This window comes from Paralichthys olivaceus, chromosome 18 (genome assembly GCF_024713975.1).
Source record: "Paralichthys olivaceus isolate ysfri-2021 chromosome 18, ASM2471397v2, whole genome shotgun sequence".
Classification (NCBI taxonomy): domain Eukaryota; kingdom Metazoa; phylum Chordata; class Actinopteri; order Pleuronectiformes; family Paralichthyidae; genus Paralichthys; species Paralichthys olivaceus.
The window spans coordinates 13,494,456-13,521,207 of record NC_091110.1 but is presented as its reverse complement, the minus strand read 5'-3'; the positions used below and the strand labels follow the sequence as shown (position 1 = coordinate 13,521,207).

General features: G+C 39.6%; 3 protein-coding genes across 5 annotated transcripts; 1 reads left to right on the top strand and 2 right to left on the bottom strand.

Moving 5' to 3' along the window:
- Nucleotides 1-77: 77 nt before the first annotated feature.
- On the bottom strand, nucleotides 78-1,533 carry rln1 (relaxin 1). Its single transcript, XM_020081889.2, has 2 exons — nucleotides 1,120-1,533; nucleotides 78-639 (listed from the first exon to the last, which is right to left on the bottom strand). The coding sequence occupies exons 1-2, from the start codon at nucleotides 1,313-1,315 to the stop codon at nucleotides 299-301; spliced, it is 537 nt and encodes a 178-aa protein (XP_019937448.1). The 5' UTR covers nucleotides 1,316-1,533; the 3' UTR covers nucleotides 78-298.
- A 221-nt stretch (nucleotides 1,534-1,754) lies between these two features.
- On the bottom strand, nucleotides 1,755-9,690 carry plgrkt (plasminogen receptor, C-terminal lysine transmembrane protein). The gene is made up of 5 exons (XM_020081668.2): nucleotides 9,514-9,690; nucleotides 9,006-9,106; nucleotides 3,376-3,506; nucleotides 3,007-3,116; nucleotides 1,755-2,509 (listed from the first exon to the last, which is right to left on the bottom strand). Exons 2-5 carry the CDS (start codon nucleotides 9,084-9,086, stop codon nucleotides 2,382-2,384), a joined length of 450 nt encoding a protein of 149 aa, XP_019937227.1. The 5' UTR covers nucleotides 9,087-9,106; nucleotides 9,514-9,690; the 3' UTR covers nucleotides 1,755-2,381.
- A 2,636-nt stretch (nucleotides 9,691-12,326) lies between these two features.
- LOC109626163 (programmed cell death 1 ligand 1) lies at nucleotides 12,327-19,765 on the top strand. 3 transcript variants are annotated; one of them, XM_069514052.1, is made up of 9 exons: nucleotides 12,327-12,510; nucleotides 13,379-13,439; nucleotides 13,540-13,796; nucleotides 14,659-14,755; nucleotides 15,017-15,280; nucleotides 16,158-16,268; nucleotides 17,858-17,926; nucleotides 18,650-18,824; nucleotides 18,946-19,765. In XM_069514052.1, the coding sequence occupies exons 2-9, from the start codon at nucleotides 13,385-13,387 to the stop codon at nucleotides 19,415-19,417; spliced, it is 1,500 nt and encodes a 499-aa protein (XP_069370153.1). In that variant the 5' UTR covers nucleotides 12,327-12,510; nucleotides 13,379-13,384; the 3' UTR covers nucleotides 19,418-19,765. The 3 variants fall into 3 exon arrangements, with proteins under 3 accessions (XP_069370153.1, XP_069370154.1, XP_069370155.1); XM_069514053.1 differs by lacking the exon at nucleotides 17,858-17,926; XM_069514054.1 differs by lacking the exon at nucleotides 13,379-13,439 and having other exon boundaries at nucleotides 12,385-12,510.
- The last annotated feature ends 6,987 nt before the right edge of the window (nucleotides 19,766-26,752 follow it).

The following is a 26,752-nucleotide window of genomic DNA, read 5'->3' as shown; positions in this document are numbered from 1 at the left end:
GGGGAGACGACTGAGGCTCCAAATCCTTTCTACACACATAAAGAAGTGTCACACACAATATACAATACTGCTCAATATTTCCTATGGTATTTCAATTTTATTGTAAATAATGCTGAACGTTCACAGAACAGGATCTCTGGGACAAAATATGGAGAATAAATCAAATATGACGACAGAGGGATTTTTGCAATAAGACATGACTGAGAATAAATACATGTGCACTTGCTCTCCTCCATGTTTCCACAATCTGTCTGTCACTGTCCGTCACACCATCTTCATGTCACCCCTCCCTCCCTCCTCAGCACAATCTTCCGATATCATTCTTGGTGCAGCCCTGACTACAGCACATCCCCGCCACACCCGCAGAAAAGTTCCTCTTCTTCTTGCTCACCATTCTCCAGTCGTCCGCCCCTGGAATCCCATCTTGCTCACCTAAAAATGTGGATGGCAGGGATCTCTCCAGTGGCTGCTGCTGCTGTCGCTCTCCTGTGGCCACGTACAGAGCCAGGAGGTCCGCCAGGGAGTGGGAGGAGACGATCTGGGGAGGAGAGCGGTTTTCTGTGAGCTCGGCGCCACTTAGCCAGCTGTGCAGGCTGTCACCCGCTGTGTCGTCGCTGAGAGAACTCCACTGGAAAGATTCTGGAGGACAAAGCACAAACAGGACGTTGAATTTAGAGTTGATTGTTCATCACATGTCAAAGGTAAATAGAAATGTGGGGATGAAGGTGATTTCTGGAGGAATGATGTAATAAGAGGTTCATGTTATTATTAACAATTTATAACATCAGCTGTGGTGCTGAAATATGAAGCTCTGCAAATCAGCCTGGTGAAAACCCTGTGGCATCCTCAACTTCTGACCATGTAATGTTTTAATTCTTTAAACTGTTTTGACCACAGATGCTTCAAATCTTGATTTTGATTCTGAAACCCTAATGTTATTATCTGGAATCAATTATACAATTTCTTCTTCTCATTGGCCTCACTGAGCTTCATCGGAATGTTTCATGTTCCGACACGTTTAAAAGTAGACTTTACAGTAACTCTTCTGGATATCTTTTCATTTTTCCAGTCAGCGAGCAGATAATAATAATAATGGGTTCGTAGGAAATTCAAACCCACCTGAGTCCCCCCCTGCGGCTCGTTTCCAGCGGGAGCCTCCGCAGGTGTAAATGACGGCTCTGATGAACTCTCTCCCGCACAGTTTCACCCCGTAGTCCCTCGGTACGATCAGTCTGCTCATGACATCAGCCTTCACACAGCTGCACATGCCAACGACACACACCACGGCCACGGCAAGAGTCAATCTCCACAGCATTTTTCACTTTTTCCTGAAAGTGAGTGGACGAGCGGAGTCGGTCTGGGTCGGAGGAGCACAGATCTGCTCAGATCTCCTGCTTCTGTTTGTTTGTGTCGTGGAGTAGAGCCGACTTTGGTTCCTCTTCTTCTTCTCTCTTGGTCAGTGGACGCAGGCTTTTATAGTCTAAGGCGGTAGTTCATTCATCAACCTGTGCTTCAACCCCCAATCCCCTCCCCCTGCCTCCCCACACTCAAACACACGCGTCATTCAGATTGATGACAATGACGTACTTAAAGTTATTTCTTGGTTGTAGTAATATTAGTGGAATATTTGTATTAATCTGCGGCTTCTTGTTCATGTCACCATATTCACAGTTTAGGTTTCTATCACACGGTGATTCTAACGGGAATGAAGTGGCTCTGCATGTTGCATCAAAGAAGAACCTTGCCGTAACATATTCTTTGCAATTTTTTTTTATTCATTTGTTTTTAGAAATATTTTTTCTATTTTTACAACATAATGCATGAATATCAGCACCTTGTTATACTTTACATCCATTTAATGAGGACACAGGAGCACCAGGGTTAAATAAAGCTTTCATATAAAGTCTTTAGCACTCAATCTTGACTTGTCTCATTATGAAAATTTTTTCAATATCATTTGAAGTAATAAAAATCTGTCCTGCGACATTAAATAATTTTTTTATATTAACATTTTCACAACTGAGTGGAACAGTTTCTTGACCGAGTTTGAATCTTGGAGACTTTCTGCCCTCTAGTGGTCAGAAATGACTTCATGCAGCTTTAGAAGGAAAACACTTCATGTACTCTGAGTAACATGAAAATAGATGTTTGAAGAAACCGAAGCCGAAAATAAATAAATGATCACACTTTTATATTCATTGATAGAATATAATAATCATTTGACGTGAGAACGTTGACGAAGTTTTAGTGTAAAAACATGGACTTGATGACTTAAAAAAAAAGGCAGCTACTATTGAATAGTTTTTTCATACCTATGCAAAAGCAGCTCGGGTGAATGCTCGGACAGGACGATTCTGATTTTCTCTCAAACAACCAACACATCATTTCTCCAAGAGGGACGTGAGGCTGCTTTTAGCGCGACGGGCCTTCTCTATGCTTTCGAAAGTCGGAGTTCCATGAGGCAAGTCCAGACGGTCGTGTTCAGACGCCATGATGCTCTCCGCCTCCCCTGAAGGTAGAAGAACAGATACAGGACGTTATGATGTGAAACCAATCGTTCTTCACCTGCATGCCTTTTTATTGTTTAATCTCAAATATCCAGACGAACGATTAAAGCAAAGAAAACTTATTAATTATAGTTATTGGGTTTGTGTCTCTCACAACAGATGTAGATTTTATACATTCATTTAATTTATTTATTGTTTTTCTATATATATATATATATAAATTTTGTTGGTACAAGTAAATAAGACAACATTGAAAAGAAAATAAGAAAAATAAACAGCTGGTCAGTGAAGACGACTTAAAATGACAAGAGCATGTGGGGAGATTATGTAAAATCGTAGATGTTTAAAAACTAAATTTACTAATGACTGAACCCGACACAAAATCATACTGTGATTTAACTTTAACTGAATGAACCGGATGAGGCTGATTTTTTCTGTGGTGATATTAAACCTTTGTTTTTTGGTGTGATGATAACAATGACGGTGACCGTGTCCTCACCTCTCATGCGATAAATTAACGTCCCATAGGCGCTGTCCATCTGGTACACCATTATGAAGCTGAGAGGAACGATGGGGGCCAACAGCCCCGGCCTCTTTCTTTTAACGGCACTGTAGAGAAGCAAAGCGGGTGAGTCAGACCCATGACGACCGAATTGATTGCCGCATATGGATGAGACCACTGTGTCTGACACTTATAAATCAAACAGAGCTGCACCACTGGTCCACAAAGTGGGATTATTTCAACCCTCTCAGTGAGGATCACTCTTTACAGGTTGTTCCCTCACTGTGGATCATTACTGTTGTGTGTTAGAAAACAGTGAATCATCCTTAAACTAAAATCTCTGAGGTGACAAGTTACAAAACTCACCCTACAGTGAGTCCCACTGTGGCCACTGTGAAGAAAGTACCAAAGTATTTAAGGAACTCTCTGGACCAAGCGATCTGCATCGCCATCTGTCTCTCCCTCATCTGGTTCTGCATCAGGATCTGACGCTCCATCTGAACACATGCACAGGAAAACAGAAAGGAAATGGAAGACATCAACAATGTTTGTCAAACAGAGATTATTCCAAGTATTGCAATTTAAGTTACATGTTCCACTCTGTACACATCACAGTCCCGATTCTTAAACTAGAAGCGCTCTTGGAGAGTTCATACCTCCACTAAGTCTAATGCCTTGTCTGGCCATGTTTAGGACAGAGAACATTTAGTTCCTGTATCTGCCTGTTCATCCAGATCAGGCCCAGACTGGATCATGCCGACACAAAATATGATAGAAATCAGTTTAGTAATCCTGTTGACAGACACGCACCAATAAAAACATGACCACTGTGGTGGAGGTAATTTCCAGAACGTGTTTATCAAATTATGTCTTTCTGTAGAAAGATGAGTGACTCACATGTCTTGCAGTTTCCTGTTGAGCACACTCATGTGTATGTGCACATGCACACAAACACATGCTTCCTACACATATTGAGTGGACTGAGTGACATTCTCAATTAAAAAGTTGTATTCTCTAAAAGTGAATGTGTCAAAGAGAAGTCTTTTTTCCACATAAGAGAAAAATGACACTAAGACTAAGACCAGTGTCAGACATAAATTACAACATGTCGGACAAACAGCATTTCGATTTGACTCTCTGCCCATATTCACCATCACCTCTTTCTAAGTTACTTGGCACCGAGGTTAAAGTGAATGAAATCACAAAGACGGAGCCTGTTGAACAGACTAATAGAGACTTGACTCTTAAATGTCTATTTTCTATAGTAAGGGGAATAGAGCGATAAACAGTTCAAATGAAAAAATTGTGGAAATGGATAAATTAAATTCCTGGCTGTATCATGACATTACCTCAGATACACATTGGTGGTCGTTACAGGTTTCTAGCCCTGTTCCCTTTTGGTGCATCATTCAAAAGACACAAGGAGAAGAATCTGAACCACGGATGAAGCTGATCAAGCTTTTACAGTTTAACAGCAACAGCATGTTTTATGAGGGAGATGACTTCATACGGATCAACTCCCAGCTCTAAACCTGTTTAACTGGTTAAGAAGGATGAATCAGGTCAGTAGGATCAGCTGACACTCCATCAGCACTTCACAGCAACATGAGAAGTGGTTTCCAACGAATCAGCAGCTTCTAGTTGACGGAAAATTCCATTCAGCTTAAATGTTAATGTTAAAATGCAGTTAAGATTGGTCAGAGTGGGTTCTTTATACAAACTTCAGTCTTTATCACCGATATTAAAAAGATGAGGTGTTAGAATTATTATTTGTATTATTTATAACTGTTTAAAAATATAGTGTGAGTCACTCAATATGGGTAAAGGTTCAATCAAAAATCCTGTGTGTTAAAACATGGACACTTACATTTCTTTTAGTCGTGTTTTGTCTAATTGTGCGAAAAACACTTTTTTTTCCATTCTGCATTTACCACTTATCCCGAACATCAGTGGGCTAATTTAAAACAGAAAATGTAAGAGCATGAATCAAATACCTTCAGAGGTAAATACAGGCCATCGTTTGTTCTCCTGCTGTGAGCCACTAATGACCATCACGGTGGGTGACTGGCTAATTAAAGTGCTTGGCTTCTGATAAAAGTCATTTACAGATGAGGAGAAATTAAGAGAAAGGCTCAGGAGGGTTCAACTTCAATCAGACATGAACGTCACAGTCAGGTAAAAATACAGTCATGAAGGCCTTTGATATATTGTGGATTTTAAACATGCTGTTAGCCTGATTATGGAGAGTACAATCAACAGTCTCTTTACTTAAACCAAAAACATACTGTATATCTGAGGCAGGTACTTTATAGATACAGTTCATTTGTGAATATGTGGACAAACGTCTGCATGTGTGCTCTGTAGGTGGATTGAGTCACGATTGGGTGGAGCACTTGTTGCATGTGCGTGTGTTTGTGTTTATTCACTGTAAACCCACTCGTTCTCATCATATCTCTCTACACAACACAGAACTCTGCTCTGTACAAAATGAAGAAAAAATCTAAAACAAATGAAGGAACATGCTTTAGTGGTTTTATTTAAATGAACTCTCTTGAAATATTTTTAAGGCTGCAGCTAGCCAGGAGGTCAGGTACATCTCAGAGTACATCACAGACTTGTTTGTCCTAAATGCCAAATGTTGAATAATAATTTTGAGCCAGGTCAATAAAGCACAAATAAAAAAATGCAGCTCTCCTCAGTTTATCATCAGCAGCGTTCCCTCCATCAATTTGCACACATTGCACCTACCAGGTAACATTTAATGGACAAGTGATAAAACACAGCAGAGCTGTATTGACCACTTGATGAATTAATTATTTCTATAGAACATTTAAGTGTAAAAGTTTTCACTAATTTCCTATTGAATACTGCATTGATCTTGATAAAGAAAATCAGGCATATTAAGAGAGTGTTGGGCCTTAGTGAGGTATGAGCGAGAGCACCCAGTACATTCTGGCGTGAATCTACCATTACAAAAACTCTGCCTCACAACTTTTAATTACATTTAACATGAAAACAGGAAAAACAAACATTTCCAGCAACAGATGAACACATAAAACATTTTCAAACTCACTGAAACTTTGTCTCATCATGAAACTTGCTACACTCTGGAATCTACAGCTGTTACCCAGCTTTCTACAACCAACCTCTCCTGGGAGGGAGGAAGCAGCGGCACGGTCAGTTTCACATTCTCGAGACAGACTGAGTGAAATAGTGTTTCAACAAACTGGAAATGATAGAACAGCTTCTGTAATCAACAGCATTAGTTCTCACACTGTGGTGACCGCTGAGCGAAATTAAGTGAAAAATAGAGAACCCAAGGACGCCTCATTACAATTAGACAAAGCTGAAATACAAACCAAATACAGCAGGTGTTGTTCGTGAGTCGAGAATTTAATTATCTTTCCATTAGACCCTGTTTCAATGACAGCAAGGGGAAATTACCTTTCCATTCCCAGAGCCATTAAGGTCCTCAGGAGTGGGAAATGTGTAATAACAGGTTACATTGAGATTTTACCCCACGTGAGGTCACTCCCCGTCATCGGGGAAAAAAGGAAGTGGACTCGAGATACTATCTGGAAAATACCCAATTCCTGTCACTGATATTATTTTATTCATTTGAGTCACTTCATATAAGTTAAAATGCATGATAATAATTGCATGATAAATTGAATATTTTACCAACATGACATGGCATAAATGTGTTATCTTTACCTATGAGTACTTTCAAAGCGCACAACATAATGTCTCCCGATAAAATAACTAAATAAATAAGGGATGACCAACAGATTTTGAAGAAAGAGAGGGAGAGAGTCTTAAAAACCTGAATATTTTTTCCCACCTTAAAGATGTTTTTGCATCAAATATAAATCTTTTGAACAAACAATAGTTGATGTACATCGTTTTTAAGTTGAGGCAGCAAAAAGCCTGAGTTATTATGTACAGCTGATTAATTGTGGGGGGGCCTCAGGGCACCATTCTTGGTCTCAGATGAAAGTAAAGTAAAGTATTGAAGTATCCTTTCTACTACATGCTACGTGTTAATGCTAGAATAAGTATTGACTTTTTGATTATCACTCGCCTAAAAGGCTCCAATATTGACTTGAAGTGATCCAGCGTCTTAGAAGGTTCAAATTCACTGAACACCTTGGTGTATTGTATTATCCTACTCACTTCATTCATTTTATTCACTTTTTCTGGATTAGCTAGTTTTCAAAATGGCTAAAGGAGCAAAGCTTTTATTTATTTTATGATTTGATGTGAACATTAGGTGAAGAAAGTCAATGAAAACAAATTTAGAAATCTTGTGGGAAGGTCTGCTCTCCCGATTTACACTCAAACCCACTTGAGTTTAGTGAACGTGAATAAAAAGCATAACCCTATTATCATCAATCAAGACCTGTTTTCAAATGTAAAGTGAACAAAAACATCATCGACGTCATTCCAGAGCTGCCATTTATGCTCAAGACATACGTCTACGTCAAGTTTTCAAGTAATGTTTAAGATGGACCTGTGATTCAAACACAATGCCCAATGACTTTGACTTGAGTATCCACAAGACCACAGCGTGGCAAGAATCAATTAGCGCTGACTGATGTGACTTGGTAATACTGGGAAGCAATTATCTTTGACATCTTAATGCAGGGGGAGGGAACAGTGATGCTTCATAGATATTCTGAAATTGCTGGGGTCCATCTTACTCATTAAGTTTGCTGATGTCAAAATACAATTTAAATGTTTAATGTGGAATAAGGCAGAATAATAATTCTCTAGTACAGGCAGTAACACAATAGCTGACGTTTCCATGTATATTTTGTTCAACCGAGGTCTGAGAGGTTAAAAGCATGAATTCAATTACAAGTTACCAATATATTTTTAAGCAGACCAACAGTTATATAGAAATATCTCATTCATTTGTGCTAAAATGACTCGAATATGAACGATGAATATGTTTGAATAATAAATATAAAAGTATATGTACTATGTTAACCTGATGAAACAATGTGGACCCACTGCAGCAATGCTTAAACAAACGCGATGTTCACAGGTGATTCATTGTCGTGATCCGAATGAGGGCACTCCGAAACTCAATTGCCAAACATTTGCCACTACTGAATAATATTAGTCATCATTTACCGTATTTACAGCTGCGAGAGCAACAGAAAATTAAGGGGCAGGCGGCGCAACAAACCTCCTGGGTGTGAGTCGGATAATGTCATTGGTGTAATGACACTCACATCCCACCTGCTGCTCAGCCGCTCGCAGGCGCAAATAAATCACAGCAGATTGTTCTTTAAAAAAGGGAATAGGAAAAAAAGAAAAGAAAAACACACAAAAAAAGAGAGCAATAAAACCTGCGGCCTCTAAATTGAATTGCTATAATTCACAGAAAGAAAGAATAGATAGAAAGAAAAAATAGATAGAAAGAATAAATGCAAGGAAAACAATAGATAGAAAGAGACGATAGATTATGAAAGAGATCTGATAGGGTTCACTGATGTTTTACCAGTTTTCCTACATTTACAGTGGTAATTTGATCAAACAGATATTATTTCAGGCATATTTATGATGTAATTATCAACTATATAATAATAATAATTCAAAATTTATATGGAGATAAAAATAAACATTCTTCTTTTCAACCCATTCAAACACACATGGGGCAAACACGGTTACAAATCTGAGGGAGAGCAAATAGGTGGTTAACCATCTGACTGTGCTGCAAAATAAAAACAATACACATTCACCTTTGTGTAAATGCTACACACTAAGGACAGAACACTGTGTATGAGCAGTATGTTTAATCTTGAAAGTTGATTTTACATACAAACGTAAAACCTGACGAAGAAGGGACATTGACAATGTTGTCCTGTGTTCTAAAAGAAAGGAGGATGAACCCTCACTCCAGTCTTCCACCTGATTCACCTCAGGAGCCACAGGAGCCTGGTTTGTAAATACAAACACGGAAACCACCTTGTTTTCAGACCCTCACTCACCTGAAGCCGTCCATTGTGGAGCATGAATTCCTGCTGCTTCTTAAAGTTTGCATCCATGGATTTAGAAAGAAGGAACCCCATGGTGGTCTGATCCTGTTCACCTGAGGACACAACGAGTCACAGTGATGATGATGCTGCAGGCACGCCATGACACACACACACACACACACACATACATACATACATACATACATACATACACATACACACACACACACTGATACACACACACATACATACAAACATAGACACAAACATAAACATTTATACACACACACACGCACACACTGATACACACACACACTGACACTCACTCACTCACTCACTCACTCACACACACACACACACACACACGCGCTAGCTGCTACCAACATTAACGCATGGTTTAGTAGTTTTGTGGTTTTAGCTAACAACACGTGCTAATGTGTGTCACTGCAGCAGCTCGTGCTTCACCTGATGTGAACCCTGCTCGGTTTGAACTGTGGCTGAAAATAAAAGCTTCACATACCTGCTACACTCCGGAGATGCTAAGCTAATGTTGCTGGTCACACAGCTGAGTGACTCACTCGGCACTGAACGGACATGTGTTCATTAAAACAGGAGAAAGTGACCCGCCATTAAAACACAACTCACTTCCTGTACTTCTACCCTCTGTCAATGTCACGAGCATCCAACCGGAAAGAGTACGGACTCTGCTTCCGGTCGTGCTTTCAAAGTAAAACGGAAAAGCTGCACTTGCAATGCTTGACAAGGAGGATTTGTAAATGTCCAACCAAAAGAATTAATTGTAATCTCATTATAAAGCAGAGGAGTTTTATGATGATCTTTCACCAGGGACAAATCACATTCATGGAATGGAATGAGGATAGAAAACCTTTTGTTTGTATTGCACAGGTTGGTTAAAATGTGTTGTGTGTTCACATTAATCAGATAAATTATAAATACAGAATAATACATGAGTAAACATATGCAAATAAAGTATTGAACCATGTTGCAATAATGTGTGTAATCTAGGAAAACTGTGAGAGAGTTTCATGATTGAAGTTCACAAAACCACCAGCAGGCCTCTGAGAGAATAAAAAACTAGGGTTGAACATCTGTTACAGATGTGCAGTGGCTGTGGTTCCAGACTGGCTGCTGTTAGTTAAGTTTGGGTGATGTTAGTTAAGAAAGGGCTCCCACTGTTGGTCATTGTGTTGTTTTTAGAAACCAAAGTTTGTAAATTTAATTTAGTTAATTAAAGGAATAACATATGATATAAGAATCGGAATTCAATTGTTGAAATGATGCTGAAATCTAAATTTGGATGGCAATCAACCCCCAGGTTGTGATTATAGTTTCATCCTCATGTGGTATTTGAATTTAAGATGTTTTGTGAATGGAAGATTTCTATATCTTTTGTTTTCCAAGGTCGAGCAAAAAGTTTGAGAATCTGTCTACCTTTAGTTTAGTTCTGACATGATGAGACAAAGTGAAAATGCATTAGATGTGATATCTTCACGCTTAAATGAGCCATATCAAACCAAGCTCTCTTTCTCTGTCAAGTCATTACAGCAGTGTGGGTGAACTCTGACCTTCTCGAACAGAAAACAAAAGATTGAAGGTTAACATATGAGTCCACCAGAGCACCAGAATATCCTGTGATCGTGTAAAAGCCTATGTGACAGGAAACGTATGATGTGTCATCATGAGTCTCTTTTTCTCACTATTTTTTACATTCTGGTCCCTGAATGTTTGAAGTGATCTGTGTCACAACCATCTCTTTGTCACAACCATCTCCAGTGATGACAAGAAAGACATTTGATATTTTATCTGCTCTATCTTTGAGTGATAAAGTCCAAGAGTATCCCATGTTCCTAGAGGGGTTTCCAAAACTAACTAATCACCTCATGGCAAGTTTGGCAAGAAAACCTACACCAACAACAACAACATTAAACTGACAGGGGCTGCTCTCATGTTATTATATTAGAAAAAAAAGTCATGAACTGAAATTAAATGTGAGCAATGGAATTAAATAAAGCGATGGAAATCCCTGTCGGATTCACACAGTGAACAGGACAACGTGACTCTGAGAGAGCTCGGGTCCAACCATTTAATTACCATAAACTCTGGGAATTTATGATGAAGTAATAAAACTTCTGTTTGTTGTGTTCTTACATCTAAAATTTCCAGCTTTCCCGAATGATGTGTGTTGATTTGTTGTGTCTCAATATCCATTTTGTGTGTTTTTGTTGGTGCTGTCTTTATATATAGTGTAGTTGTAGTTTAAAGAGAAAACTTTTTTTAAACGGTAGTTTGACAGAAACTCTTAACTCAAGGTCCATTTACTAGCTTCTTTTGTTCCACTACATCTAACAGTATTGAAAAGCATGGATAACAATCCCCAACATGTCATTGCTGATGAAGACAATGAGATGCATTTGAAAGATACTATTATACTTGAGTATCTCCATTCTCTGGGATTTACTTTGCAGGTTAGGTTTTTAAACACAAACCATGAGATCATCTTGTTAGATATGATGGATTTCTACATACATTTCTCCAGTAGATTTTGATGATGAAGATGCAGATTTTAAAACACAACATCTTTCATGTCACCCCTCAACAGATTCATAGTATTGACCATATTTTAGTATTGATCTGAATACTTAGTTGCGGTTGTAGTGATTTCATCACATTAGGTTTTGAATGGGTTTTACCTAAGCAGTTACAGTAAATGCCATAGTCATCACATGACAGAAATAAATCTCACTGAAGTGTAAACCAGCGTTCAAACCCTCACGTGAAGCAGCGAAGTGTCAGATGCAGTGAAACATGAAGTTCTGAGGTAAAACTAAACACAGAACTGATCACAGATCACAGGCAGAAACTAAAGGTTTCAAGTAGTGACTCGTAGATAGATGCATAGATAGATAGATAGATAGATAGATAGATAGATAGATAGATAGATAGATAGATAGATAGATAGATAGATAGATAGATAGATAGATAGATAGATAGATAGATAGGTAGATACATAGATGTATGGATGTATAGATGTATAGATGTATAGATAGATAGATAGATAGATAGATAGATAGATAGATAGATAGATAGATAGATAGATAGATAGATAGATAGATAGATAGATAGATAGATAGATAGATGGATAGATAGATAGATAGGTTATGTTATTTCCTGGGTTCCTGGGTAACATTATGAAACCTCTTTCCATGTCAGGAAACTTCCCTACTTCCTTCAGAACATTAGCTATCAGTCATCTGTTTCCCATCAATAGATTCTTTCATCATGTTTAAATATGTTAGATTTACGAAGAACTTCCTGGTTGCTGGTTGTTGCTGGATTGTTACGTGATGAGATCTGGTTGGAGGGAATGAGTGTGTGAGTGGGCGTGTTGGAGCTTCACAGGAAATCTTTCATACAAAAGCTCGAGCAGCAGCTCACAACATTTCAAAGCTCCAAAGAAGAAGGAAACATTACATGAAATAACTTACTGTCACTACAGGTAAGAATACCTTATATGAGCTCATAGACAACAACAGCAACTTTATAACCTCTTATTCTTACTCTTATTCTTATGTTTATTGTTATTCTCATTCTTATTCTTGTATTGTTGTTTATTACTATTAAACATTTAGTACTAGTAGAAGTTTATTTATGAAGATAGTTTATGATGTGTCAATGTTCAACCCATATGATCATCTCATTTAGCTTTGAGTTGTAAATTATAACAAGCTGTTTGCATCGACGTGAAGTGCAACAAACTAAAAGAAATACAATGAAACTATTTTATGTTAATTGTATCTTTAGTGTGCTGAAAAACAGCTCAACAAACTTAGTCAGAGACAGCTTCACCTCCATTCAAATGCATGCAACGTTGTGCAGAGCTGCGGCAATAGACTGTATATAAAATATTTATATATCTTTATATTTTATACAGTCTACAGCTTTAGCTCCATTTGAAAGGAAAATAAATAGTCTTGTGCTATTCACATCAGCATTTCACTCAATAAACAAGTCAAACTGTGTGTTTATTTAAAGCTTTACTTGTATGTATGGGAAGAGCATTGTCCTGACGGAATAACTAAACATGAACATTCATGCTAATGTCAAACAGTGTGACTGGTCCACACACAGAGTCAAACTGCAGCATCCTTGTGCTGTTTTTGTTTCTTATTTAAGCATGAAGAAAAAAGGAAGTGATTTTTATGCCTTCTGTAGAGTCATGCTTAGATAAGCAAAGCATGTGTTTTGTTCCTCGTGATTGTTCAGAGTTAAGAGCTAAACTAGAAGAAATTTACTGAATCATGTCCTCTTTAGTAAAATGACTCATGTTGTAAGTAACCTGAGGTCAACATGTGTGTTTTCTTTAGGTCTCAATGGACTGGGTCCTGTTTGTAATTTTGCAAGTCATGGTTCAGCCATCTCTCTCAGGTGTGTACAACAACTGAAATGTAATTAAAGGCCCAATTGAATCTACATGAAACTTGTTACACCTAAACTCTGCATTCATCTTTTTATTGCTTCCATGCAGTGCTGTTCACTGTGGAGGCAGAGCAAAACACGTACAAGTCGGAATACGGAGGAGATGTCGTGATGGGCTGCAGGTTTCAGCCGAGACCGTCACATCCCAACACAGACCTGAAGGTGACCTGGCACTGGATCAAACCTGGTAGTAACCGGGAAGTGTACCAGATGAATAACGGCATGGTGCAGCCTTCCTCTGCAGAGTATCAGGGCCGAGTGAACCTCTTCGAAGAGCAGCTGAGAAATGGCTGGGCCAGACTAAAGGTGATTACTCATTTGTGATGGGTTGTTTCCTGTAAAATTTCCCTAAGAGATAATACGTGAGCCTTTTCATCCTTTAGGAATTACTCATGTGAGAGTCAAACTTCCCCTGTTGTTGTGTGGAGTAGCAGTGTAGGGTGGCCCAAAAGTATCATATTTCTCCAGCAAATAATATCTGCGCTATCTTTCAGTTGTGAAGATTTGGTGCCTCTTTCACTTTACAGACCCATATCATGATATTTTCAGAAACTGCACCACAGACTGTTTATAAAGGTGGAAGACGTGTCTCAACCAGTCACACATCAGGCTCAGATGTCACTCGTGATGTTCCAGAAAAATTAGTCCTGGAAGTAACTACAATCACAGAAACCATCTTTGAGAGAAACGAATGTCACATATACTTTGACTTTTCAGCTTGGTCCATTTCCCATCTGCTCAAAAGGAGGAGGTGGGGGGTTTATGCTCTATACTGCAGTCAGTTACCAGGGGGCTAACAAAATGCTTTAGCTTCACATTTTCAGGAGCTGTCACGTTGTCCATCTTTATTACAGTCTATGGTTTGACCACTATGGAAATCACCAAATTTATCAGAACACCATCACAAACTTCCTCATTCTAGTGTAGAACACAAAGTAATGCAGTCATTAAAGTATGTTGTACATGAGCAACTGGACTTGTTGTTTTTCTTGAAGACGGAATGAATGACAGATCCATAAAAAATAGATTATGTAGTGTAATTACATTGATGAATGTTTAATTGAAGAATTGTTCAGAAAATTGTCGATATTTAAAACAGAATTTAAACCGTTTGTGACTTTAACGTTTTGAGATAATTCAGGACTCTTCTTCTTTGCTCACTTTACAGCTCTCCAATCTCCAGATCAGCGACTCCGGGACGTATCAGTGTTTGGTGCAGACGGCAGAAGAAGCCGACTATAAAACAATAACTCTCTCTGTTGTAGGTAGGTACGCACCACATCTGCAGTGCAACAGTAACTTTGGTCAATTAAAGACTTCAGGGGCTTATATCTACGAACGCTCTTTGGCAATGATCTCAGTGTATTGACATTTCTGGGAAGTTAAGAATTTCACTCACTCTGAAAATGAAACTTAGATGTAATTGGGTAACAAAAATGTTTTTTGGGCTTGTTTAAACATTCCTCAAGATCTTCCCTTTTCCATCAATATTATGCAAGATGTCTAATTCTGTACTTCTCCTCCAGCACCGTATAAATCAGTGACTAAATGCATAGAGAAGACAGCAGAAGGGCATGATGTGCTGTTGACCTGTCAATCAGAGGGATACCCTGAGACGTCTGTGGTGTGGAAGGATGGACGCCTGCAGGAACTCAAACACAACACCACCACTGTACAAACAGCAGACCAGCTGTTTAAAGTCACCAGTCAAATACGTGTCAGTGCACAGGACAAAAACAACTACACATGTGACTTCGCAAATGGTCCCTCCGCAATATTTCAGATTCCAGGTAAGTTTCCTTAAAGGCTTTTTATGAAGACATATCATCACCCTTCTCTCCTCATTTCCTGTTTGCTGCCCAAACAAAATGCAAAAAAGAAAAAATACCAAGTTAGCAAACTTTTACTTTTGGTGTCATTATTTGGAGTTTTGGGTTTTATGCATGCCAACCAGTCAACGACCCGGCCACTGGAGCATAATTGTTCAAATGTGACTGTGTGAAAAGCTGTCAGTTGTGGGTTCGCATAGGAAATACATCGTCATTTGCTTACGTATCACTAAACTACATCTGTTTCCATGGCCTACAATTTTTCTGTCAGATAGAGACGTCTACAATCAGCCCACTTACAAAGAACAAAGTGCTTCCCGTATGAGAAGGAAAGCTGTAGGTGGTGTTTGTGTTGTAGAGTGTCTTTAGTGTGAGGTCTGACGCAGGAGGTGTTTGTGTGAATATGTGGCTTGTAGGCCCTCCTGTATGTGCCAATGATTATTTAGCTCCATTGGCTGCTGCACTTCTGGACTTTATTGCAAATATAAAAGTATTATCCTCGGTACTCTGAATAAATAAAGTATTCTCAGTGCTTACTGCACCTGGAATCAAATAAGAGCTGAAGTGGACAAAAGTAAAAAGACCATGGTGTAGCAGAACTAATCAAAACAACAATTCCGCAAAACTCGAGAAACTTTAACAGCTGCATTTATTTGAGGGAAGCAGAAGGGAAGTATGTCATGGTTGTTGTTTGCATGTTTGGTGGTTTCCACTATGGACAAACCATAGACTGTATATACAGATTGAGGGTGAACACTGGCTCTGTCTTTGCTGAATTATAAATGTGAAACTGTAGGTTATTGATGCAGGTTTGATCCCTTCTTTCCTCTTTCCACAGATGAAGTATGTAATCCACGGGTGAAAAACAAGGCTCTCTGGATTATATTGAGCACAGGAGCTGTAATGGCTGTCATCATCGTGGTGGTGCTCATGTACAGACGACGAAAAGGTAACGATTCATTCTGTTCCTCATGTGTAAAGCACATCAGTTAAAGTCAACAACACAGAGACCGCAGGTGCAGAAAGGAGGAAAATATTGAAAATCTAAATCAGAATAAAAATGTTCTTGTCCCCTGGCACATGCACACAAGGCACAGCAATGCATCATAACTCAAAACAGCTACAGTGAAATTTAAAAGTGACATAGTGACAAATACAATACAAGTGATAAATACTTCTGGGCCACTGCAACAGGAGCTGGAGCCAGGCTACAGTTACGGGTGTGGTAACACTCAGTAAACAAAGGTGGAGAATCCAGTTATTTAGAGACATGCTTTGCTTTGACTTATTTATTATTTCCTCATTGTTTGTGTCACAATTATTTATTTTTAACACAACTTTAATAAAAAAACTTAAATGTCAAATCCGATCTGCAAACGTATCTTTAGTTTCACCTTGACTTACAGTATCACTGGATTCTTTAGTCAGCATTAAATATGAAACCTTCACAGTAGATGGATGTTGATCTAAGTGAAAAGACTGAAAAGAGGAAGTGTTTATGACGCTTCTGGGTATTTACAGTATGTGTTTGATTGGCTACCGTAAGATGTGTCATTTTTCTTTTGAGGGAATTTTATCAGCACATGACTTTGATCTTTTGGATCCGACGTGTGTCACAACCAAAAAATCTACAGGAACACCCTGTGTGTGCGTCAGGGGAACCAAAGGTTATTTGTAAATGCGTGGGTGGTTTTCAAGTGTTGCACGTTTGTAGAACCCTCAAAAAAACACCTCCATCATTTCTATAGAAGACTTAATCACATGTTTCTATATATATATATGGATTTAGGAACACAATAAGAAAACGTCTTCCCTCAGTTACTTGACAGGAAATGTGTGGGATACTAGAAACTAGAAAAAGAGAGAACCTTTATAAGAAACAACGTTGATAAAAGGAAATACATATAGCACATGGACTTACAGGCAAGAATGTTGTATAGGAACTAAAATATACCAAATATTCAAACATTATAATCATTATTTATGTTATCATCATAATAGCATAAGATCCCATATATGTAGTATTACAGTGCAAGGATTGCAGAACAAAAACACCGACTCACACCGAGGCAGGTAGAGACAGATATTTTAATAAGAGACACAGATGGTCCTGACTGGCAGGCAGATGCAAAACATGATGCAAACCAGGATCAGGTAATCACAAAGGTGGAAAACACACGAGCAGGAACTAAAACCACACGCTGAAGGTGAATTTCCCAAAATAAAACAGGATATAACTTGAAGTCTGTGTGTAGAGTCACAGAAGGGACAGATCATGACACAGAGATGATACATTACATCAGCATTCTCTCAAACACGTAGAGAGATGAGTTCATGTGAATCACTTCCCCACACATGCATTCTAAAGATAGGATTAAGTCCCATTTCAATGAAGCTGGTTTAATGATTTACTGCACATCATGTAGTATACAGAGCTAAAACAGACATGTACAGACAATGACTTCCACTCTTGCATTATCATTGCTCTACATTCTGTACCCACATGCTGAGTTAATAGTCAAATGTATTTTTGTGAAGGATCCAGAATTCTAAGTACCAGGAACCTTCTGTATGATGGTCTGGATTGGCCCTGTCCTGCTGCTGCCTGTGAGTCTAAACACAACTTCTTTTATTATTACTGATGAGTCATGTTGGCTGCTAACTATCAGCATTACCTCTGTTGAATTCCTCTTGATTCATGGGAGCAGTATTAAAGGTAAAACAGAGACAGAGAGAGGATGAGACATGTTATACTGCTCGTCCATAGCTCATTGCTCCCTTTACAAAGACTGAGCTGAGAGTAACATAGACAGCCTCAGGGTGTGAGAAGTGGAAACTATGAAGACAAAAGATTTTCTGCAATAGATAGTTTTCTGTTGAAGGTTGAGCTCATCCTCAACTGTCTCCATGGTGATTCATTTTATTCTTTTTGTCATACATTCCTTGAGTGCTTGGCTTTTTCTTACCATCTCAGATATTATACTCTTTTGTATGTGTTTGATCAGCAATGCAAAATGTCCAATGTCCTGTTGTTCATGTAGAACACAAACATGTACTGTACTGTACATTAACCGGTAAAACTTGTATCACTGCACTTCCTTTTTAGTTGGAAATAAATCAAACAAGAGCCACAGTTAAAGTTTGACATTATAAAAAGCTTGATGGGGCTCGATTGACTGAACCAAAGCAATTCAATAAATGATGCACCCATCTGTTATATATGAAACGAGCTATTAAATGGAGTACATTCCATAAAGTTCAAATACATTTGCATTAAGTTTTGTTATGTGAATGTTCTCTGTTTTCTAACAAACTTTTTCTCTCCATCAGGCCTACAAATAAAGAAAGAACACGAGGAGGAGAGAATTATGGTTTGTACAGATGGCATGGAGGAAAATCTGGTGGGGCTTCTGAAAGCACATTATTCCGACGTCTTCAGTGCAGAGTGGAGATGCCTGTGGGACAATTTCAATGTGGAGGAGCTGCCTCGCAGGCTGCAAAACAGGTGAGTCACAAATACTCCTCTACCAACTGAAAAACCTGAACAGCTGACATTCAAAGCTAAAGTCTGTATTTTGAGAACTGTTCAGGCTTGTAGTTTATAGTTTTTTTTTTTTGTTTTTCAGTGAGGGCCAGGTCATGAAACTTCAAGCTCTACTCCCAGAAGCTGGAGAGACACTTTTCCTTGAGGGACCTCCAGAGAGCCGGAAGATGACCATAGCCCAGATCCTGGTCTCCTCTTGGACTGAAGGACGGACAGACCTCCTTGATCTCAGCACCCTGCAACTTCTCGTTTATGTCAACTGCAGCGCTGTGGAGGGTGACCTGATTCAAGAAATAATGACTCAATGCTCGCTCATAAACAAATCGACAGAGAACGAGCTGAGGACAGTGTTGACCAGGGCCAGCGGCGAGGCTCTCCTGTTGTTGGATGGGTACAGAGAAGAAAACAAAACTTTTGATGAGTCCTTAAAGAGGTTCCTGAGTGAGAGGGGGGGTTGCAGGGTACTGGTTATGGCCTCTCCCGCAAACTGCCACTCGCTCAAGGAGGCTTGTGGAACAGGAGAGATGCTGAGGCTCGAAGCACAAACTGTTTAAGACTGTTTTATGACATCAATGCACTTGTAATGTTTGTATATAGCTTTATTTTTCTAGTACTTGTTGTCTGGTGAGATTTTTTACAAAGCCCAAATATGCTGCAAAATGTGAATTCAAAGTTACATAGAAAATGCAATTAATGTTGATTTTTTATATTGTTAGATTACAGTGTTCAGAGGTCAAAGGTCACAGATATGTGTCTATAAAACAAATGAAACTGCACCAGGTGGTGTAGGCTTACGACTGAAGGGTGCCTGTATTATCCCTTTACAGTTCGCACTGCTCATAAAACCCCTGATATCTGCTGTCCAGTATCTCTGGCTCCATTAAATGTGATAGTTCACAAAAGTTGTTTCAATTTCTGTTCTGTGTCAGAGCAGGAGAAAGAGAAGGGTCATAATTAGGCTCAGTTACTGCAACAGAAGCAGCAACAGCTCGAGCTGTGAGAGTAAAAGGGAAATGACTCAGTGTTCCTGGCATGAGAAGCTGCTGATTCCAGTAACATTTTATTTCTGTTCTCTGGTAATCACCATACATGTTAAAGAATTCATGAATCACTCAGATTTTCTTTCATTCAACATTCTATTCTGTAAAATCAACCTTCACACTTGGTCAGAGAGGAAATGTTAACATGTCTGTGTGCTTCACTGCAGCTGACCCCATGTGAGCCCCACCCCCCCTTCTCTCACGCTACAAAATCTCCTGAGCGTCCCCCGGGTGAAACCAACTGTCAGCTGGGATTGACTCCAAAGTCAACAATAGCACAAAGTCAACAAATTACAAATCATGGGTAGTTTTTGACTTTATAATTATCATCCAACTTTACCTCGCTCTACAGATCATTTCAGCATCTTTCACCAAATTGTTTTATGGCCAAGAACTTCAGTCATGTTTCAGTCTCCCCCTTTGCCTCCAGCCTTGTTTCTAGTCACAGCAGTTTTTTCAGTGAAAAAGTTTCGATAGCCTAAATCCGTCATGTGTAACTTCCATTATCACAAATTAGGGTGTTGTTCATTTCAGGTGTGAAGTGTACAGCACTAAGAATTACTGCAAGAAGTCAGAATCAAGGGAAATACCAAACTTCAAATATACTGATGGACAAACAAACACAAGTGGTTTATGATGCAGAAGTAGTTCGACAAGAAGCCTGTCAAGAAAGTTTTTTACCAAAACATATTTTCTAATTTAAAGCTGCTTTTTTAAAATCAATATTTTCAATCATTTCCACAAGATTTTAATTCCAAGAGGAAAATGTGTGGTTTCCTGTCTACATCATAATTTCACTAGATGGTGCCATCCTCTCTTTAATGACGGCTCACTGTGTCGTTGGAGACAGCAGCTGGACAAGGTTTCTACAAGGGTCCTAAGGAAATTATATATCCAAACAAAAAAACATTTCTATTAGATAAAAGGGAATTCTCATATTAAGCAACTCTCTTTTTAAATATATACATATATATATATATAAATATATGTATATATATATAGCTTTTTCTTTCTTCTGCTTGAAGATCATTTTCAAAATCTGACAACTGCTTCTTTCAGCTCTTTGAAATATTCTCATCATCCATTCAAACTGAGAAAAACTTATGAAACTCAGCCTCCATACGCACAACACAGACAATGAGAGTTAATGCCATAGAATTAAACACCGATCTCCCTCATGTGCAGCCTCAACTTCAGCCTCCGAGACCAAAGAGGTGGTTTCATCATGCTGTGATTCATGTTCCAGGGATGAACTCAGCATCAGGAAACAATTGTTCAATTAAGTAAGATGCACAGATGTGGATGTGTGTCTGTATCTGCATACAGCAAACAGACACAATGAAAATAAAATCAGCGAGCAGCTACAACGTGTCAGACTGAGAGTATATGCATTCAACAGAAGTGATGCTAACATATGACAACTATCACATGCAATCATGGCATGTGAAGAAAGGAATTACTCAATACATACATGTAGATGGATTTAAAGACATTACAAACCATGACATGACAGTGATACACACCATGTTATGATGTGTTTTTATAAAAAACAAGTTTCACAGCCACTACTGTTGCAATGAATACAAAAAAACACGTAATTCCCACTGAGACACATTTTCAATTACCTTGCCAACCAAATCTCACACACTGGCAGAAATCAGTCCTTTAATTATGTCTGATGTTTTTCATCAAGATCAATTAATAATTCCCTGGGAAATCAGTGAAAATGTCAAACCTTCCACCAAGTTTCGTGGAAATCCATTCTGTACTATTTACGTCATCCTGCTGGCAAACAAACAAACAAAAAAACTAACGGGAGTGAAAAGACAATCTGCTTGCTGGAGCTAATGAGTGTAAATATTATCATATGTGGAAAAAACAGTGAAATAGGTCACACAGGCTCATGGAACTCAGAGGTCAAATGCTTTAACTTGGCAGCTAGATAAATGGCATGGTGGCTTAGTGGTTAGATTTCCACTGCAGATAAGTCACAGGTTTGATCACCACAACCGCTTCATCTTCCATTAAATCCCAAACACTTAACCCGCACATACTCACTCATACTGAACATTAAGTTTCAGCTGAAACAAAAAAATGCAAGAACCATACTTGTTATAGACGTGTGTGTTATGGCTTAAATTACAGAGCCGGGCTTGTAACACTGGGTGACGATGTGTCGATTAAAGCCAAAAAAACGTTGCTGCTCTTTGAGTTGTGGGGTCAATTCTGGAGTTTGAACACACGACTCCAGTCTGTAGCTGCACTCCCCGCTCACCGACTCGGCCTGTCCGGTAATTGGGATCAGATGAGTGGCAGCAGAAGCGAGGCAACCTGGGTTCTCTGGGACCCACAGTAACCTGGAAGCATTTATTTTATGGAAAAGATGTTTAGTTAAAGTGCAGCTCTGCAGCCCAGCCCCTCTAATGACTCTCCAGTTCTTTTGCCCAGGCGTGGAGACAGAGCCCTGTGATGGATATGACTGGTGAAACAGGGACACACACACACACACACACACACACACACACACACACACAACCACACACACACACATGCTTCTATCACCGTGCACTATGATGGATATGACTGGTGAAACAGACACACACACACACACATGCTTCCATCACCGTGCACTGTGATGGATATGACTGGTGAAAGCTCTGAACACTGTTTCCTGAGTCCTTCACTTCCTTCCTGTGAAGGCCTGGATTGGCCGAGCTGAGCCACGTTTCACTCGACTCGGACCGGATTGGATTGCAGATTAACAGGCTTCCTGTCCAATCCGTTGGCCGCTGCCTTCCTAACGGTCACTTGTACTCATGAACGGTGACGTTGCTGAGGATGAATGACTCTGCTCAGGATGGATGAGATGCTGCAGGCTGGAGGTTGAGGTTCGGGTGGGGGTGCTGATATGTGGACATGTCATGAACGATGTCCAAAACAACAGCGTGTCTATGTACGTGCACACGCATGCTTTTCCTGACATCAACAGCCTGCACGCCTCATTATTTGAGCACCGTTAGTTTGGTCTTGTTGAGCTGCAGCACATGGGAGCGACATGTTCTTGAAGTGGCTACTGCACTGCAAGAGCCGAGTAATTTTTTTGGTCTATTAATGGATCTTAAAATCTGAATCTTTTCTGGGAAACAACTGATCAATAAATCTGTGGGTGTACGGAGATATTCCAGGACAAATGAATGTAAAGCAAGAGATTGAAGAAGCGTGGGTTTTTTTTGTTCTGGAGCAGCCTTCTGCTTTCTTCTGTCTTGTTTCAAGTCCAATGTGTATTTGAAACAGTTGAAAAACATTTAAGCAATAGCAGATTTTTAAAAAAAGTGTTTCATTGTAAGAAATATTTGAATTTTGGCCTCAGCAAGTGAAGAAAATTGCTTGATAGAAATATAAGGCCTGAAAATCATTTCAACATTGTAAACGATAGGAAATTATCTCAAAGTCATTTGAACCTGCAGTAAATGAATGTATCAGCATAAATACATTACAGTCCAGATATACTGTGATATACTATAAAGTTAAATATTATAAAAACAGATTTTTCTTTGCGTAACAACTGGTTCAGTAGTTCCTCAAGTTTTTTTTTGAAGCATGTAAATGACCTATGTTTGTAAATTGGGTCCATTGTCATTCCCTCCACCATCTCGCCACTACAGGTCTCCAACGCCACCTACCCCACGCCTCTCATCCTCCTCCCTCCCTCCCTCGTTCTCCCGCTCTCTTGCTGGCAGCCCTTGATTACACTTGTCTCCTGGGGGAAGGTTTAAACTCCTCAGAGATAGTAATATCGAGGGCACTACTGGCTAGTCACTTCAGATCAGGGCGGGGGGAGGAAATGGCGACGGACATAAAGCTAAATATATAATTCCTCCCATGCCGGTAATCACGACGTCCAGACGATTTGAAATGACAGTTTAACCACTTTGGACTGAGGAACGCTTTGTCCGGATTTGAGAAGCAGGAGGTGTGTGTGTGTGTGTGTGTGTTGGAGCATCTGGTTGGTCCCAATGATGGTTGGGGAGCCTCCTTGTGGATATAGAGGCTATCCAAAGGGGCCTGTGGTCCTCTTCAAATGCACGTGTGGGGGGAGGGAGCGCACGTTCCACTGAGTTAAAATGAATCGCAGAAGCAGACAGGAGCAATTCTGTGAATGACTGACGTGCCAAGAGCTCCGGAAGGAAACACTCTCGCCGCCCGGTATTAGTTTACCTGATTATTAGGATATCCAGCTTCCTCCTAAAATGGCCGGCCATTTCCCTGTTAGAGGCAGTAACAGCGCCCACCTGGATTAGGCCTAAACGTGGTCTGCATTACAGCGGGCACAAAAAGCTCTGCGCCGCACAACTCCACCGGCTGCATCTATAAATATTAATGGGCTAATCTGCACATATTCTTCTCCTCCGAGTCGGTTACAGCATCCCCGAAAAGGGTCAGAGATACTCTAGTGAACATCGAATCCATTTAAAATTTAAGTTCACTTTGCATATGCAGAGGTTCTCGCTCCAGACGGGCCCTCGATGCGTCTTGTCCCCATCATCACATAGCAGGAGGAGAGTGCATTTCGCATTCACGCGCTGATTGGATCCTTGATGAGATCTTGATGGTGGCTTCTTGCACTCTGACGCTCTTTAACACTCCAGAGGTGATGAGGAGAGAGAGAGAGAGAGAGAGAGGAGGGAAGAGTGTGTGTGTGTGTGTGTGTGTGTGTGTGAGTGAGTGGGCGCTCAATCCAATTCTGTCTGCACTGAAGTGGCCCGCTCAGCCTCGCTCAAAGGCCTCCTCGGCAGTTTCCCTCCTGCAGGGGGAAATGTGGCTCGATGTTCCGGCTGTAATCACCGGCAGCACAAAGGGAGGAGAGCGAGCAGAGGGGCACTGTATATATCTTTATTATATACATTTACATAATTCTGTCTCATACACACAGCGGCAATATGATATAATGCAGGTTGTTTTTAGACCACTCTCACCAACCTTCTCTCAGTGGACATGAATATCGCAATCCAGAGATCCACACGAAAAGTATAGAGCTATGGGGCAGAAAGAAAAATAAAAAGATGGAGAAACATTCCAAGAGATTTTGATTATTTTGTCACACAATGAGTGTAAATTTGATCATTTCCATGATTATATGGGACATTTCCAACAACAAAACAGTGATTAAACTGGATTCAGTAAACACACTGTGTCTAGTTACTCCAGATCATTTTAAGTGAGAGAGAACTTGTTCTTTTTACTACAAATGTGTTTGAGATATTTAGCAGTTACTATTCATAGCATTATATAACTTTAACTTTGCCTCCTATGACACGTGTTTGCCCTTAAAAGAAACCATTCAAACCGTTTACAATTATACTTCTGTCACATTCATGGCATGGAAAAATAATTATGGAATTTCTCTGACCATTTTCGCAGCATGTAAAAACTCTGGATCCAGTGATGTCATTAAAATGTCCTCAACCGTCAACTGCCTGAACAGAATTCAACCTTCTCCTCCATCAAAACTGACTCTGACCATCAAAATATTAACTTAAAACATGAAAAAGAAGTCGCTCAATGCAGATGTGGTTTTGCTGCTGACACTATTATTAACCATTATTCAAAAAATCCACCTTAACAGCTATTTAGAAAAAGGTTATGCTTGAAAAAAAAAATATATTTTTTTCATTATTTCTGCTTATTTTGATGCTTTATTTAAGAACAGCTTTAAAAAGAACTTGCTGTGTGTAAAGGGTGTAGTTTTTCCCTAAATGCAGCAGCAGTGGATAAAGAGCTCGACTTTCAAATCAAACGTTTGCAGGAGTAATTTAGATTTGTATATTTTTGTGAGAAATCACATAAAAAAACTCTATCGCTCTCTCGCTTGCACACAAATGCCGTCTCACACACACACGCACACGTACGTCAAAAGGCGGTGCGAGTAGTGGTAAACATTTGAAAGGAACAGGGGTAATTCACTTGATAAATGTCAACTGAAATGAAGCTATCAGCTGAAAGCAATTTCCTTGTGCTTGTCTGTGTTCTGCACCGAGGACTAGGGAGATTTTCACCCCTCCATCGATCATGAAGCCTCTGTTTTAGGCCAAGGTACACAATGCCCTCAAATTGCTGACATATGGACCTAGAATCACCACGAAAAACCTGCCATTTCCACCCCGCCTCTCCTCCGTCCCGACCCAGCCACTCCTCTGCTAAACTCTTGTTTATCCAGCGACTCTGGTCTGTTTAGGCCATTAAAGCCACGCTGTTCGAGGAGACACAGGGCCAAGGCAAATGAGATGAAGCCGCAATCTGTAGCGTGCAATTTAGCACTGCTACCATGCAGCAGCAACAAAAAAAACTAAACACACCATGAATGCTGCATTGTCACTCGTCCTCAATTCTTTTTCTCTATTTTGAAGACATCTGAAGGTTTTCTGGTAGAGACATAATTAGGAGTTTGCAACTTTTGCAGCTCTGTAATTATAAATCAATGGGTGGCCATAAAACTAACTGTGAGGACCAACTTTGGCTGTTTGTGACCAGTAGCAGAGGAAGCAGAGCGAATGATAATAAAGATGATGACACCAACCACATAATGATATGGAAAACCTCTATGGTGTAAACAGGAGATGCATGAAAGTGAAGCTGCATGTGTCTACTTGTATTTATATCTTTGTGAGGACAATTCTAGGTATAGACCTTACAGAGCGAGGACATTTCAGAAAGTGGCCTTCACTTTTTCCAAGGGCTGTTGAGGACTTGATTTAGGGTTAGAGATATGTTTAAGTGAGGATAGAAGTTGGGCTTAGGCATTTAGATGTGACGGTTAAAGGTTCAGTATTTAGAATTTAGTGACATCAA

What these genes read in the sequence shown, in the direction of transcription:
- rln1 (XM_020081889.2), bottom strand. Translation starts at nt 1,315, where the DNA reads ATGCTGTGGAGATTGACTCTTGCCGTGGCCGTGGTGTGTGTCGTTGGC. An exon ending in AGCCGCAGGGGGGGACTCAG is followed by an intron (nt 640 to 1,119) that starts GTGGGTTTGAAT and finishes TTTGTCCTCCAG; the next exon opens with AATCTTTCCAGTGGAGTTCT.
- plgrkt (XM_020081668.2), bottom strand. Translation starts at nt 9,086, where the DNA reads ATGGGGTTCCTTCTTTCTAAATCCATGGATGCAAACTTTAAGAAGCAG. An exon ending in TCCACAATGGACGGCTTCAG is followed by an intron (nt 3,507 to 9,005) that starts GTGAGTGAGGGT and finishes GCATGTGTTCAG; the next exon opens with ATGGAGCGTCAGATCCTGAT. An exon ending in ACAGTGGGACTCACTGTAGG is followed by an intron (nt 3,117 to 3,375) that starts GTGAGTTTTGTA and finishes GCTTCTCTACAG; the next exon opens with TGCCGTTAAAAGAAAGAGGC.
- LOC109626163 (XM_069514052.1), top strand. Translation starts at nt 13,385, where the DNA reads ATGGACTGGGTCCTGTTTGTAATTTTGCAAGTCATGGTTCAGCCATCT. An exon ending in AATAACTCTCTCTGTTGTAG is followed by an intron (nt 14,756 to 15,016) that starts GTAGGTACGCAC and finishes CTTCTCCTCCAG; the next exon opens with CACCGTATAAATCAGTGACT. An exon ending in GCCCTGTCCTGCTGCTGCCT is followed by an intron (nt 17,927 to 18,649) that starts GTGAGTCTAAAC and finishes TCTCTCCATCAG; the next exon opens with GCCTACAAATAAAGAAAGAA.